General features: G+C 41.3%; 1 protein-coding gene across 2 annotated transcripts; it reads right to left on the bottom strand.

Annotated features, from left to right (window-relative positions):
- Nucleotides 1-7342: 7342 nt before the first annotated feature.
- Nucleotides 7343-12238, bottom strand: LOC311034914 (uncharacterized protein). 2 transcript variants are annotated; one of them, XM_084042943.1, is made up of 3 exons: nt 12183-12238; nt 10996-11305; nt 7343-9545 (listed from the first exon to the last, which is right to left on the bottom strand). In XM_084042943.1, exons 2-3 carry the CDS (start codon nt 11273-11275, stop codon nt 8509-8511), a joined length of 1317 nt encoding a protein of 438 aa, XP_083899069.1. In that variant the 5' UTR covers nt 11276-11305; nt 12183-12238; the 3' UTR covers nt 7343-8508. The 2 variants fall into 2 exon arrangements, with proteins under 2 accessions (XP_083899069.1, XP_083899070.1); XM_084042944.1 differs by having other exon boundaries at nt 10996-11302; nt 12183-12234.
- Between the last annotated feature and the right edge of the window lie 93 nt (nt 12239-12331).

Here is a 12331-nt window from a genome sequence, read left to right as displayed (position 1 = left end):
CCATGTTTGCAAGGATTGGAAACAAGTTGTGTGCTTCTCGGAGCTTAACCAGTGTCTCAATATATTATGGTTCACAGCAACATTAGTTATTAACATGGCATCAAAATCACTTTAACACTTACATGGGCTATTTGAAAATAGCCGATCTACAAGCTGACGTGGCGTGATGCCAAGCATTTTCAGCTTGTAGACCATTACTTTTTGGGGGAAACTGTTTAATAACACAAATCTTGTATGGCGCAGAGGTCGTGACGTCCCAAATGTTTTTTCAGATGGAGGTCCGCAGCCAAGTGCATGTTAATTTGGGGGTCCTTGAACCACTACTGCAGTCACGCTGGCCTAACCACACGAAGCATAGCGTCTCTATCCTGGGACGAACTCACGAACATACGCGGAAAATAGCTGATCTACAGTGAGGTAGATCGGCTATTTTCGGCAAAGAGATTTGGTGTAGAGGGAAATGCTTGCGGACCTAGTGAAGAGCCCGAGGGACCCTGGTAAACTAACTATGGTCTTAAAGGGGTTAAACTGTAAACCTTGAGGCAGACATGTTAAGATAATTTGATGTATTTTTCGTCTGCCTTATCTAGTCAGTGGGACTGGGAACCGGTGCGTGTAATGGCACTGCCCCTTTAAGAGCAGATGAGGCAGCTAGCCAGGCAGAGTGACCGACAGGCGACAGACTGAGTTTGCCTAGCTCCATAAAGAACCTCTCACTCCGCTATACAGCTCCGAGATGAGGTTCTATGTGGTTCTCATCCGGGATCGGTCGAACGTCCGCCAAGCTCCGCTGTTTACCCTTTTGTATACATCGTATCCCAAAACTAATGGTAGATTCCAAACCTCACGGATGTTTAAGGTTTGGACCGGAGCATAATATTTTAGGTCTGGAGCGAAACTACCCGTTTAAATCGCTTATTTAGTCAGCCTGTGGCCATGTTTCCCATTGTAGCCAAACCAGGAGCAGTACTGGCAGCGGACGTAGGGGGGTTTTCCGGGTTGAATGGGAATTATGGCCACAGGCTGACTAAATAAGCGATTTAAACGGGTAGTTTCGCTCCAGACCTAAAATATTATGCTCCGGTCCAAACCTAAAACATCCGTGAAGTTTGGAATCTACCATTAGTTTTGGGATACGATGTATACAAACGGGTAAACAGCGGAGCCTTGGCGGACGTTCGACCGATCCCGGATGAGAACCACATAGAACCTCATCTCGGAGCTGTATAGCGGAGTGAGAGGTTCTTTATGGAGCTAGAGTTTGCCCAGGTTCCCCGCCCACTTCCTCGTTTCACGCTAGAATAAAAAAGAAGGATAGATTACAGGGGCGTGTCCCAGCGTAGTACCGGGGTATTGCACATGCGCAGTGTTATCAGGAAGTGCACGACGGAGTGTTCCAGCAGAGGCGCTACATAAAAACCCCCAGGATCCCTTCTCAGTCGGTCGAGGTGTGTGTTTGTTGTTCTCTCCACTCAGCACCTAAACAGCTGGAGGTTTGTAATTCTAATACACAAGTGGACTAAATGACGTACATAGTTATAAAGAACAACAACAAAGTGACATAAACCCCCATATCCAAGTTATTAATATGCATATCTATTGTGTTTATGTCCCTACTGTTTATTATTGCTTTCATTGTTGTTGACCCACTGTTTGACTGAATTAAAGTTTTGATATAATTCATGCAGGTCTCCGTGGCTACTGAAGTGACACAAAACAAACACTACCGTTTAAGGGTCACACGCTGCCATCTACTGAGCCTTTTTGTATGTTCAGGCAGGATTTTACTGCGCATGTGCAATACCCCGGTACTACGCTGGGACACGCCCCTGTAATCCATCCTTCTTTTTTATTCTAGGTTTCACGGCGGGTCGTTTTGTTTGTGCTCTCATAGCGTCGAGGTAAGCCTTTGTTTTAATGATGTAGCGTGATCTGTTTGTAGTTCCATATGTCAACATGCTACAGGTTATTTATGTACATCTTTATCTCTTCTTAGACGTGCGCCAACTAGAGCCCTGTGTGTGTGTGTGTGTGTGTGTGTGTGTGTGTGTGTGTGTGTGTGTGTGTGTGTGTGTGTGTGTGTGTGTGTGTGTGTGTGTGTGTGTGTGTGTGTGTGTGTGTGTGTGTGTGTGACACGGGTCTAGACGTAGGCTGACTCTTTGTGTTGCAACAGTGCAACTCTTTTTATGAATGAAATGAATGAGTTCTCACGCTGGTCTATTTTGTCATCCAGGCGGTGCTAGGACTGAGCTGACCTGTGTTGCACCGACAACCTGGGCATTCCCTCGCATGTTAACAGGGTATGTGTTGATTTTAAAGATAAACTTTGTAAAGTACATTGAATGCATTTCACTGGTACTTGTGAATTACTATAGATGTTTAGTTGATGCCGAAGTGGTAGTCAGAATGTGATTCTGATTGCAACCAGACATCAACAGAACATCTATAGCACCAGGGTAGAGCGTGAGACTAATGCAAGGTTTTGTTTTTATTACATATTGTGCCAGTTGTACTGTTGACCGCTGTTCTTTTAACCTTTTTGTTTTTATGTTGCTACCTTTTTATTATTTGAGCACTGTTTAGTCAGATGCTACAGCCCCTGCGGCTATAAACGTTGCAACAAACTGTCTAACCAACCACAGGTTTAATTCGGCTACGGCCTGAGACAGATACTTGGCTAATAGTTATACTGCAGATTGGCACTTAATTGATTGCTGTCTCTTTTTGTGGTGTGGCTTTTGGCCTTTTTGAGTGTACATTTGCAGTGATCTTTAATGCCAAATTACACATGGCTCTGAGTGTTTATATCTTGCTGATTTGCAGTGTTTAACTTGTGTGTGCAGACTTCAATAAGTAGGCCTACATTTCAGTGCAGCTATTTGGCCAAGCTTTTATGTCTCTTTAGTAGCCCTATGCACTTTACTGGTCGACAGGTGGAAACAGTTTTTAATCATTAAACCTACCAATACATTGTACTTTATCAATTGTGAATAAATATATTTTTGCATTCCAAACCGACCATTATTTGTTAACTCAAACTGAACAAATTGGGGAAGTTGGGGAAGTTAACTGGATATAATAACATGTACCTCGGGTCTCCCACCCTGTAATTGGGAGTGGCGTAGTCACACTGTGTATAAAGGAGTACTTGGTGAACTGTGTATAAAGGAGTACTTGGTGACTCCATCTGGTTACACTTAGCCTAGTGTGTGTTTTGTTAGGAAAATTAGATTTAAAGTCTAGACGTATAATGAATGTGTCAAGGATGAATTAACATCCTAGCTGTGTTTCCGTCTAGCCTGTGGTTGTCGCACATGGTGGTGTCGGGCAACTGCGTGGTACGTGGATGACAGTCCACACCTAGCAGAGGGTGCGGTCTTGAGGGACGGTCTCTGTGAAAAGGCAAGGCGGGTGAAAACGGTCAATATTCTGGTTCCCGTAGCCAAGCGGGGCCAGGACTAGACTGTCGGTTTCCTGCCTGGGGCGCCAACCACGCCTACGGGTAAGGGATCGCTATCGACTGGGTCACCTGCCGGTCGGATCGCATATAGCATTAAAGCCATGGCGTGCTGTGGTCGCTGCGTTCGGCTCAATGTACGGTCAGGCCATGACAAGCTGAAAGCGACCGCCGAGGGCAACAGTTACTAAGCGAGTCATGCTCCTGTGATCGGTGGGCTTTGAAAAGAAGACGCCGGGAAGCAGGAGGCTTGAACTCTCCATCCAGGGTTTCCTGGGTGTAGATCTCAAGTGGAAAGGGGTCTAGCCTAGGACTGCGCCCCGCGGAGGAGGTCTGAAAGACTTAAGTGAGAGAGACAAGTAGCCTACTGATGTATTATAGCACAAAATTAAAGTCCACAGAACAGAATGGAAAAAAAACTCCTGCAACCACACTGTAGTATACAACCATGGCCGATACATTGTTATGGTAGAGACATTGGTGTACATAGAAAACTCACACTATACACTGACTGGCACCCTGACCAAAGATTACAAGTAAGTGATGTAGTAATTACGTAAGTGGTAGTGGAGGTGAAGTTTGGAACGGAGGTTATTTAGGACAAGAAAGTTTGTTAAAATATTAAATGATGGGAGTTGAATGGAAAAATAATGTTATCAAAGGGCTTGAGAGAGAAAGAGAGGAGGGAGAGCTTCTGTATGTGATGTTTAGAAGTAAAAGAACTAAGGAGGCCAAGAGGGTGATTTGACTGCCACGGTCTGTATGTAAGTGGTGTGATTGAACAGACAGAGAAGTTTAGTTTAGTTTAGTTGTATTAAAAGCTCAATAAAAACGATATAAAATAATGCAAGCTTATAAGGGGAACAGTGGGAAAATAATGAGTACTAAATAATTGGAGTACAGTATGGAATAAATTAAATGGAGTGGAGGTTCCATAAGTAAGGGCCTCTGAATTTGATGTTTGATATGACAATAGGTAAATTAAAAGTATCTCATTGTCTTGTGGGGTAGGACTGAATGTCAGAAGGAACATAAATAATAATAAAATATATGATAAGAACAAGGAATGTTTTTAACAAGTGGCAGATGGCTGGTTTAGTTGAGAGTGAATACATTTAAAAAAAAAAAAAAATTGGTCAGATATGATGGAAGTGGAGGTGTAGCAGCCCAAAACAATATTACAATAGTGTCAGTAATTCAAAGGTGGAGTGGAAGTATTGCGATTGTATTAACTGCTGTACAGTCATCTGTTAACTTAAGTGATTGATCATTCCCCAGATGAACTAACCACAGATCGAAAAAGTCACGAACCAGCCATTTTCAGGTCTAAAAGGGGGACGCCCCTGAATAATAAAAATGTGTAGAAAAATGTATTACAAAGTTTACGGAGCCTAATTGCATTGAAGGCCTCTATTTTTAATAGACACAGGAAACGGACAGGAGACCTACCCAGAGCCCAGCAATATTCTGTGTTTGCTATATTTGCTTTATGAAATGCTTGATTTATTTGCCAGGTCGGCCTACAGGAGGTTTTGTCTGTCGATCGGACGGTCTGTCTGTCTGTCTATCTTTTTCCTCCCCAGCCAGTCAGCTAAGGGGGACACTGGGGCAGTTTGGGTCTTTTGGGGTTCTGGCTGTTCGCAGTGGCATGGGAGTATGTGTGCTTTAATGACAATTTTCTTCATTGCAGTACCAACAGACCCTGGACCTGCTTACTGCAAAAGCAGGGGGGAATGTGTAAGATGTTGCTTAACCATTTTTTTCATTCCAGATGTTTCTACTAATGTAACCTCTCTATTAGCTCACTCCAAGGCCGTTCTGGACTCATTGACCCCACCACCAGAAGGCTATGACCCCTGGGGTTGGTTCTCCTCATGGGGCTCTTCCTGGATGGTTTGGGTAGCCAGTGTGATACTTCCCATTCTTATCCCAGTGGCTGTCCTCCTGCTTTGTGTAAAGCGCTCACTAGCTAGCATCGCCTCACATGACTCCACTGCCCGGCAACTTGCTCTGACTAAGGTATCGACCTATGACACTGATTTTGATCCAGCCAACCTTAGAGGGTTGCCTAGAGACTTGAGAAACCTCATACCACATGACGGACAGTACATACAGACCCATGATGACGTGCATGACATTTATCCTAACCCAGACACACATGACGACCCATTCGGAACTTGTGACACAACACTGTAAATCTAGGTGTAGATTACACCTACCGCTAAGTAGGTGTAAAAGGGGGACTGTTAGGAAAATTAGATTTAAAGTCTAGAAGTATAATGAACTAGAGTCTTGGGGGTGCTACGCCCCCCTCAACCCCAGCCGCGCACGGGGCCCAGCGTGGGCGCGTGTATATTGGGGTACCCAAATCGTGGGAGTAAAATGTGCAAAAGTAAAAAAAAAAAAAAAAAAAAATAGAAGAAATTATATTTTTTATGTTGCAGGGGGTCCGCGGACCCCCTGTGGAGTGTCGGGACGCGCGGGGACCCCCGTGGAAGATGACGGACCCCTTCGGTGTTTTTTTTTTGTGTGAGTAGAATTAATTATGTTGCGACGTGGAAACTGTGTCGTGAGCAATGAGAGGTGCCCTACGCCACCCGTAAAATCGTCGCGTCCGGCGTGGCTACTGTGTTGGCGAGATGTGGTGTGTCGGCGTTGTGTTTACTCGATTACAGAGCTGTGGCTATGGCATCAGCGCGCGCGGAAGTGACTTGCCGTTTATATAATTAGATGTGTCTGTAGAAAACTGCATAAATGGAGGAGTTTAGAAGAGTAAAAAGGGGGGCACATAGTGGCTCCTATTTATATCCTGTTTAAACATATAACTGCTCTAAGTTCAGCTATTCTAGTCACTTAAGCCACACATTGATATATAGACTATTATACTGTGTACTGTGTATATATACCTTATATTTTAATCATTAGTATGACTAAAAGTGTTAAGTTTTAGTTTAACCATGTCATAACCTTATTCAAAGAATGTGTTTACCAAGGAGGAGAGGAGATCATAGTGAGAGGGGCCCTGTCTTTCCCTCTCTCTCATTCACTCCCTTTTTCAGAGGAATGTCTTACTGAAAATACAGGCACCAGTGATGCCATAGAATTAATATTAGGTCATAATAATCGCATACTCTTGTTGTAATACTCTTATAGTAATAACTGAAAACTTTAATATGGATATCAAAATGACATAAAATTACAAGGCAGAATTCAGAGTGTTAAGTTCCGCAGGAAATAGAAACTAAAAATGCCATATACTGTGGCCAAATTATATAACAAAGGTTTCATAGATGCTTATCAGCATAAAGTTAGGGAGTGTAGCCTTCGAAGGGAGGTGAGGAGCCCAGAGGCCTGTGACGGGAAGACGTGCAGAAGCCAAGGCTACCAACAGCGTGGAAGCGGGATGAATCATCTTCGACAGCCAACAGCGACACCTATTTGATCATGTTTTATGAGAATGTATACTATCGCTGGTCTAGGGAAATGGTGCTTCAGTGCAGAAATCGCCCTGTCTGGAGCATCATTACTCTGTGATTAGGGAGAGATTTTTGTATCCAGCGCGCTGTTATTGATTTGTTTTGTATCTTTACTGTTTGTTTGATAATTCATTCTGATAGGTTCATAGGCTCAAAAATAATTGTAAACTTAGTTTTAAGGATAATAAATGATTTGATCTTACAATTGTAATCTCCTGTCACTTTCATTTAAGGATGTTTTAACGACTCCCCACTTCACAGAACCACGAACCTTTCTTATTTATGGAGTTAAGGTTCAGTAGTAAATCTAACAGTTCCATCGGCACACTTACATTTTATTACCAAATGTGTATATAAATAAAAAACACAAGTTAAAAAAGATATTCTGGTTCCTTTAATGTGAGAGCTGCACACATAGGCATTTTACTCAAAACAAACTAATTAACAAAGATATTTACAGAATGCTTGATCACATCATTCAAGTTAAGGTGCTATATATACTGTATTTTTTTTAATTAAAATTAAGTTTGTTTGATTAAATTCTACAGAGATGCGTCACATCCACGTACATAGATCCATTTACCAGCAATATCATATTTGTCAGTGCTTTGCCCCTGCTCCCAAATACCCCCCTACCTACCCACCCACAGAAAAGAAAAAAGGGTAGAAAAAATGGGAAAAGAAAAATAGGTGGTGCTATGATTGATATATTTTGTTCAAATACGTGTAAAATAGCTCTGTAATCCCACAAGCCACAATAATCATTGCTACTGTGATAGACTACAGTATAAAGTAACAGGGGTCTCCTCGTCTCTCCAGTTTAGTAAACATAGAGCATTTTCAGGTCGGGGTACCAATGTTATCCATTCAGGAGAGAGAACTCTTTTCTTGTGTTTTTATTTTCTCAACCTGGGGGCCGCCAAAGTTAAAAGAGGGTGTGAGGCCTTATAGATCGACTATTTTTGCTATGGGGTAGTATATGGTGCTCAAGTGGTTAACATGTTTGAAAAATGTATGTGCGTGCACACACACGTGTGGGGGATCTCAGCTTTTTAAGAAGGGACGGCTCCAAGGAAAAAGGTTTGGGGACCACTGTCATAAAGGACACACGATAAACAAGGGAAATTGGAAGTGATGAAACAAAAAAAGTAAAACTAGAAATTCTAAGCTGATAAATGAGTTATCTCTTCTGACTGGATGAAATTGGTGACCCAATGAAAGTATCTTCTGTTCACCAAAGAGCTGGAGGAGTCGGGGAGATCACCGTTACTGAACGAACACTCAAATCTATAGCAATGATTACTCAGAATACAGAGCTTACATATTTTTTTACAATAAAAGTATCACTTAGTTTTAATTACCTTTACGATGATGATTGATTTTTCTTTATTAAAGTGTCATGCTTCCAAAGGAAGCCCAGCCCATATGGACTTACAGGACACTAGCATTTCATTTGACAAATGATGAACCGACATAATTATTACCTTCATACACAATGGAAAATAAAACTTGGGGGCAGCAGGTACCCGTAGGGACTTCATTAAGAAATGTGTGCCTTGAAGGGGAAAGGAGGCTTTAGACGGGTTTGTCCCCTTTGATATCAAGAGGTCCCTGATAGTTTGACATTATGCAACAAATGGCCCACAGCTGACTGGCGGAACCTGACAAATAGAGAGGAACAAGCCCATCCCAAATATGGTACTCTTTTACCCGGCAAATGGCCCTCTCTGCTAAAATCCTTAGACGGGCAATAGCCTCGGTCTTCTGTATGTCCTCCATGCAGAGCTGAGTAGAGGTCTTCAGGGGAGGGGTGATGAGTGTAGCCCCAACCTCTGACAGCATCCTCTCGTTCAAGAAACCCCTGTTGGCCGAAACTCCGTCTCCGGACCGAAGAAACTGTAAGATATGCGATTGCTGAGTCATGTCTATATCTGAGATGGAGCCTGTGTACAGTCTGGATACAAATGTGAAAGCCCCACACGGAGCAATGCCAATGAGACCTTTAAAGGTAGTGTGATTTTTATGGTTGGAAATGTTTTCTGACTCTAGTGAGGAGGAGGAGGAGGAGGATGCTGTTTCACAGCGGAGCTCAATGCAGTCTAGTATTACTCTCACTAGAGGGCAGTAGAGCTTGAACATGTCAGGCATTGTAGCCTGCACTTGCTCTCTTGTCATCCACAATGGTAGCGAGCCAAGTGCCCGGTAAAGGTAGCTAGTCCATGTTGAGACGGTGCGACGAACTGTAGCCACGCTGACGCTAAAAATGGACGACAAGGTTTTCTCCTGAAGCCCTGCTGCAACACGACAGAGAAACATGAAGAATTCATCGATGGGTGGAAGTTTTCGCTGAGGAGTACTAGGTGCAACTTCTGCTCTTTTCTGTGCCCACTTGAGTCTTGAAACGGAGGAATAAATTAACTTCCAAAACACAGTGAAGACCTTCTTTGAGCTGAATCTTGTGAAGTAACGAAGGTCCTCATCTGTGACGCAAAACCGGAAAATCAGTGGCTGCTGCTGTTTAGCTTTCAGCTGCTGGATTTTCTTTTCTAGGATCAAAACTTTAAGGTCCGACTGTTGAGTCTTCTCTTGAGGAGTGGCATCGTCCAGTTTGCCTAAAGGGGACGAAAGAGCATACACCTTGATAGTTATCACTCACCCATAAATTCATGTAAACTTAGTCTTTATTACTGGATGTCGTTTGTTGGTGAGATTGTATGTTTTGTGTAAAGCACACTGAATTGCCTTGTTGTTGAAATGTGCTACACAAATAAAATTGCCTTGCCTTGTATTACTGACACTAATTCTTGATTCTTATGAGGTGAATAGAATTAATACAATTAAAATTTCCAAACGTATGTCTGTGGAGGTTCTCAGTCATCCATGTAATGTTAATATCTTGCAATAGTATTCAGAGTATCTAAAGTGAATTACTTCTCACTCCTTCAGTTGTGAAAATACTTGAAGTAGTTTGATACTAATACTTTTTTTTAATCCTCATCCAAGAAGCTTCTTCAGTTCTGAATAGGTGAGGGGACTGGGGTGTCTACAATGAACCTCATGAGTCAGTCACTCCATAATGACATCCCCACCAGTCAAAAGTGAAGAAGCTTTATAGGTAAAAAGCGAAACATACTTACTGTTACTATTCTTCAAATATTTTGACAGCAATTCCATGTGCTCTGAATACTAATACAAGTTAGTTACAAAGTAATTCACTGCCATATATTTTTTTTGTCACAATGATTACATACTCACAATTATTTGAGATAATCGTAATTATTTTTGCATACTCGTTTCCATGTTGAAAAATGTTTACATATTTTCAAACATTTTCCAAAAGAATGTGGAAATAGCAGATCTACAATCTACAACGCGGACGCGCAGTGAGCTTGTAGATTGTGAGCTACAATGAGCTTGATATTTCCACCACTATTGTTTAGTTAAAGTATAAAGTCATTGAATATGTCAATAATTTCTTTATATATTTAGTTTATTTGTCATATCTGCCCTGCGTAACTTCAAGGCCTAAAAGCCAAACAGAAACATAATTTTTATTTATATGGTCCAGGGTTCAACGACAAAAACACATTTAAATCGCAATTATTTGCGTGACAATTAATCGTCATGTAAAAGGTCATAATGGTGACCCCTCAGGACAGACATCTACATTTTGAGTCTACATTTTTCAGTCCCCAAAAATTGCACAAAATTCAACATTTCATAACATAACAAATACTTTATATGGGAACAGGAAAATTATGTTAACGTTTGTTTTGTAAACACGGAATATTACAAAACTCATCAAAACATTGTTTCTACAACTGCCGTTTTAAAAAGCAAATGCAAAACAAACTAAACTATTTTTTTTCCTATCGATTAGTCACCCTATGGAGACTGTAATTCATGGATATTTCTTTGTTTTTGTCACATGTCACAAAAACAAAAAAATATCCATGAATTCAAGTCTCCATGGGGTGACTAATCGATGAGAAAAAAATCATTTTGGGGGTGAACTATTCCTTTAATACATTCATTAATTGTATTTGTTCTTCTGACATTTACCCCAGTTATTCCAGTGGAATCTAGAAGGCACCACTCCTCGTTTAAGCATCGTTCGTCCACTGCCGGCTGACGTATACATATCCTCTGGGCCAAAGTGTTCACCACACACAAAGGTGGTACCGCGATGGATTCGGAACTCCTCATCTATTTTGATCGCCCTCAACCAACGGGCACATACTTCTTCGTCTACAGGAAAAAAGTGGAAACTCCACCAGTTTTTACCGTTGTGTCCATGTTTATTAGAGCAGTAAGGAACACTGCAACGCATGCTTTTAGGCATATTTCTGTGCCATTCGTGTTGTATGGACTGCTGTTGAGAGAGAGAGAGAGGGAGAGAAAAGGAAAGAGTGAATTTATTATAAACTTTAAATTATTATTTTTCTGGAAAAAAGTACTCACATTTTTTACCTAAGTGAAAGTATCAATACTGTTTTCCACCACTGGTTAAAGTATTGTTATTGCTATCAAAATGTACTTAAAGTACACATTAATGGGTGTGTTGTGCTTGGTGCTGGTAATTGTAATTAGACTTATCAATTTGTTCGCCCTGTATGTATCGATACTTAGTATATACAATACAAGCTCACAATGCATCGCATCGCGACGCATTGTGAGCTTGTAGATCGGCTATTTTCAAATGGCCGAAATGTATATAGGGCTGAAGTGGTTATTGTATGTGTTGTAATAATAATAATGTAAATCTACAAAGTAACTAAAGCTGTCAAAAAAAATTAGTGGAGTAAAAGTACAATATTTGCCTCTGAGATGTAGTGGAGTAGTAAAGTAAAAGTATTGGGAAATACTCCAGTAAAGTAAAAAAAAATAACCCTCAAAAGTGTACTTCAGTGCAGTACTTGAGTACTTAGTTACTTTACTTAGTGACTTTTACTCAAGTACATTTTTAATTCCGGACTTTAACTTGTAACAGAGTATTTCTACATTGCGGTATTGATCATTTTACTTAAGTAAAAAATGTGAGTACTTTTTCCACCACTGATAAAAGTGTTAGCATAGCAGGCAGGCAACAATGCATTAATTGTAGCTAAAGTTGTTAGCCTGCTTTCCCATCCCATGATGATCCCAACAACAACAACAACAACAAACTAATCAATGTTACATTGCAGTAGATCGATAACATTAAGAAGGAAGAAAACCATGACATAAACATATATTAGTTTTAACTTTACCTTCCTAAATTGCTCTGAGTTTGTTGATCATTCCTGCCTTTTCTTGCCTGGACACGCTGCATCCGGTCAGAAGAACGGAAGTTGTCTGACGTCACGTGAGAAGGCCAATGAAAAAGCAGGTAGTCTGACGCCAAACCACGCCCCCTGAC

The sequence above is a fragment of the Gymnoscopelus microlampas genome (genome assembly GCF_963454915.1).
Source record: "Gymnoscopelus microlampas genome assembly, chromosome: 2".
NCBI lineage: Eukaryota > Metazoa > Chordata > Actinopteri > Myctophiformes > Myctophidae > Gymnoscopelus > Gymnoscopelus microlampas.
The sequence above is the reverse complement of the archived record's forward strand: the minus strand, read 5'-3'. Positions and strand labels throughout refer to the sequence as shown.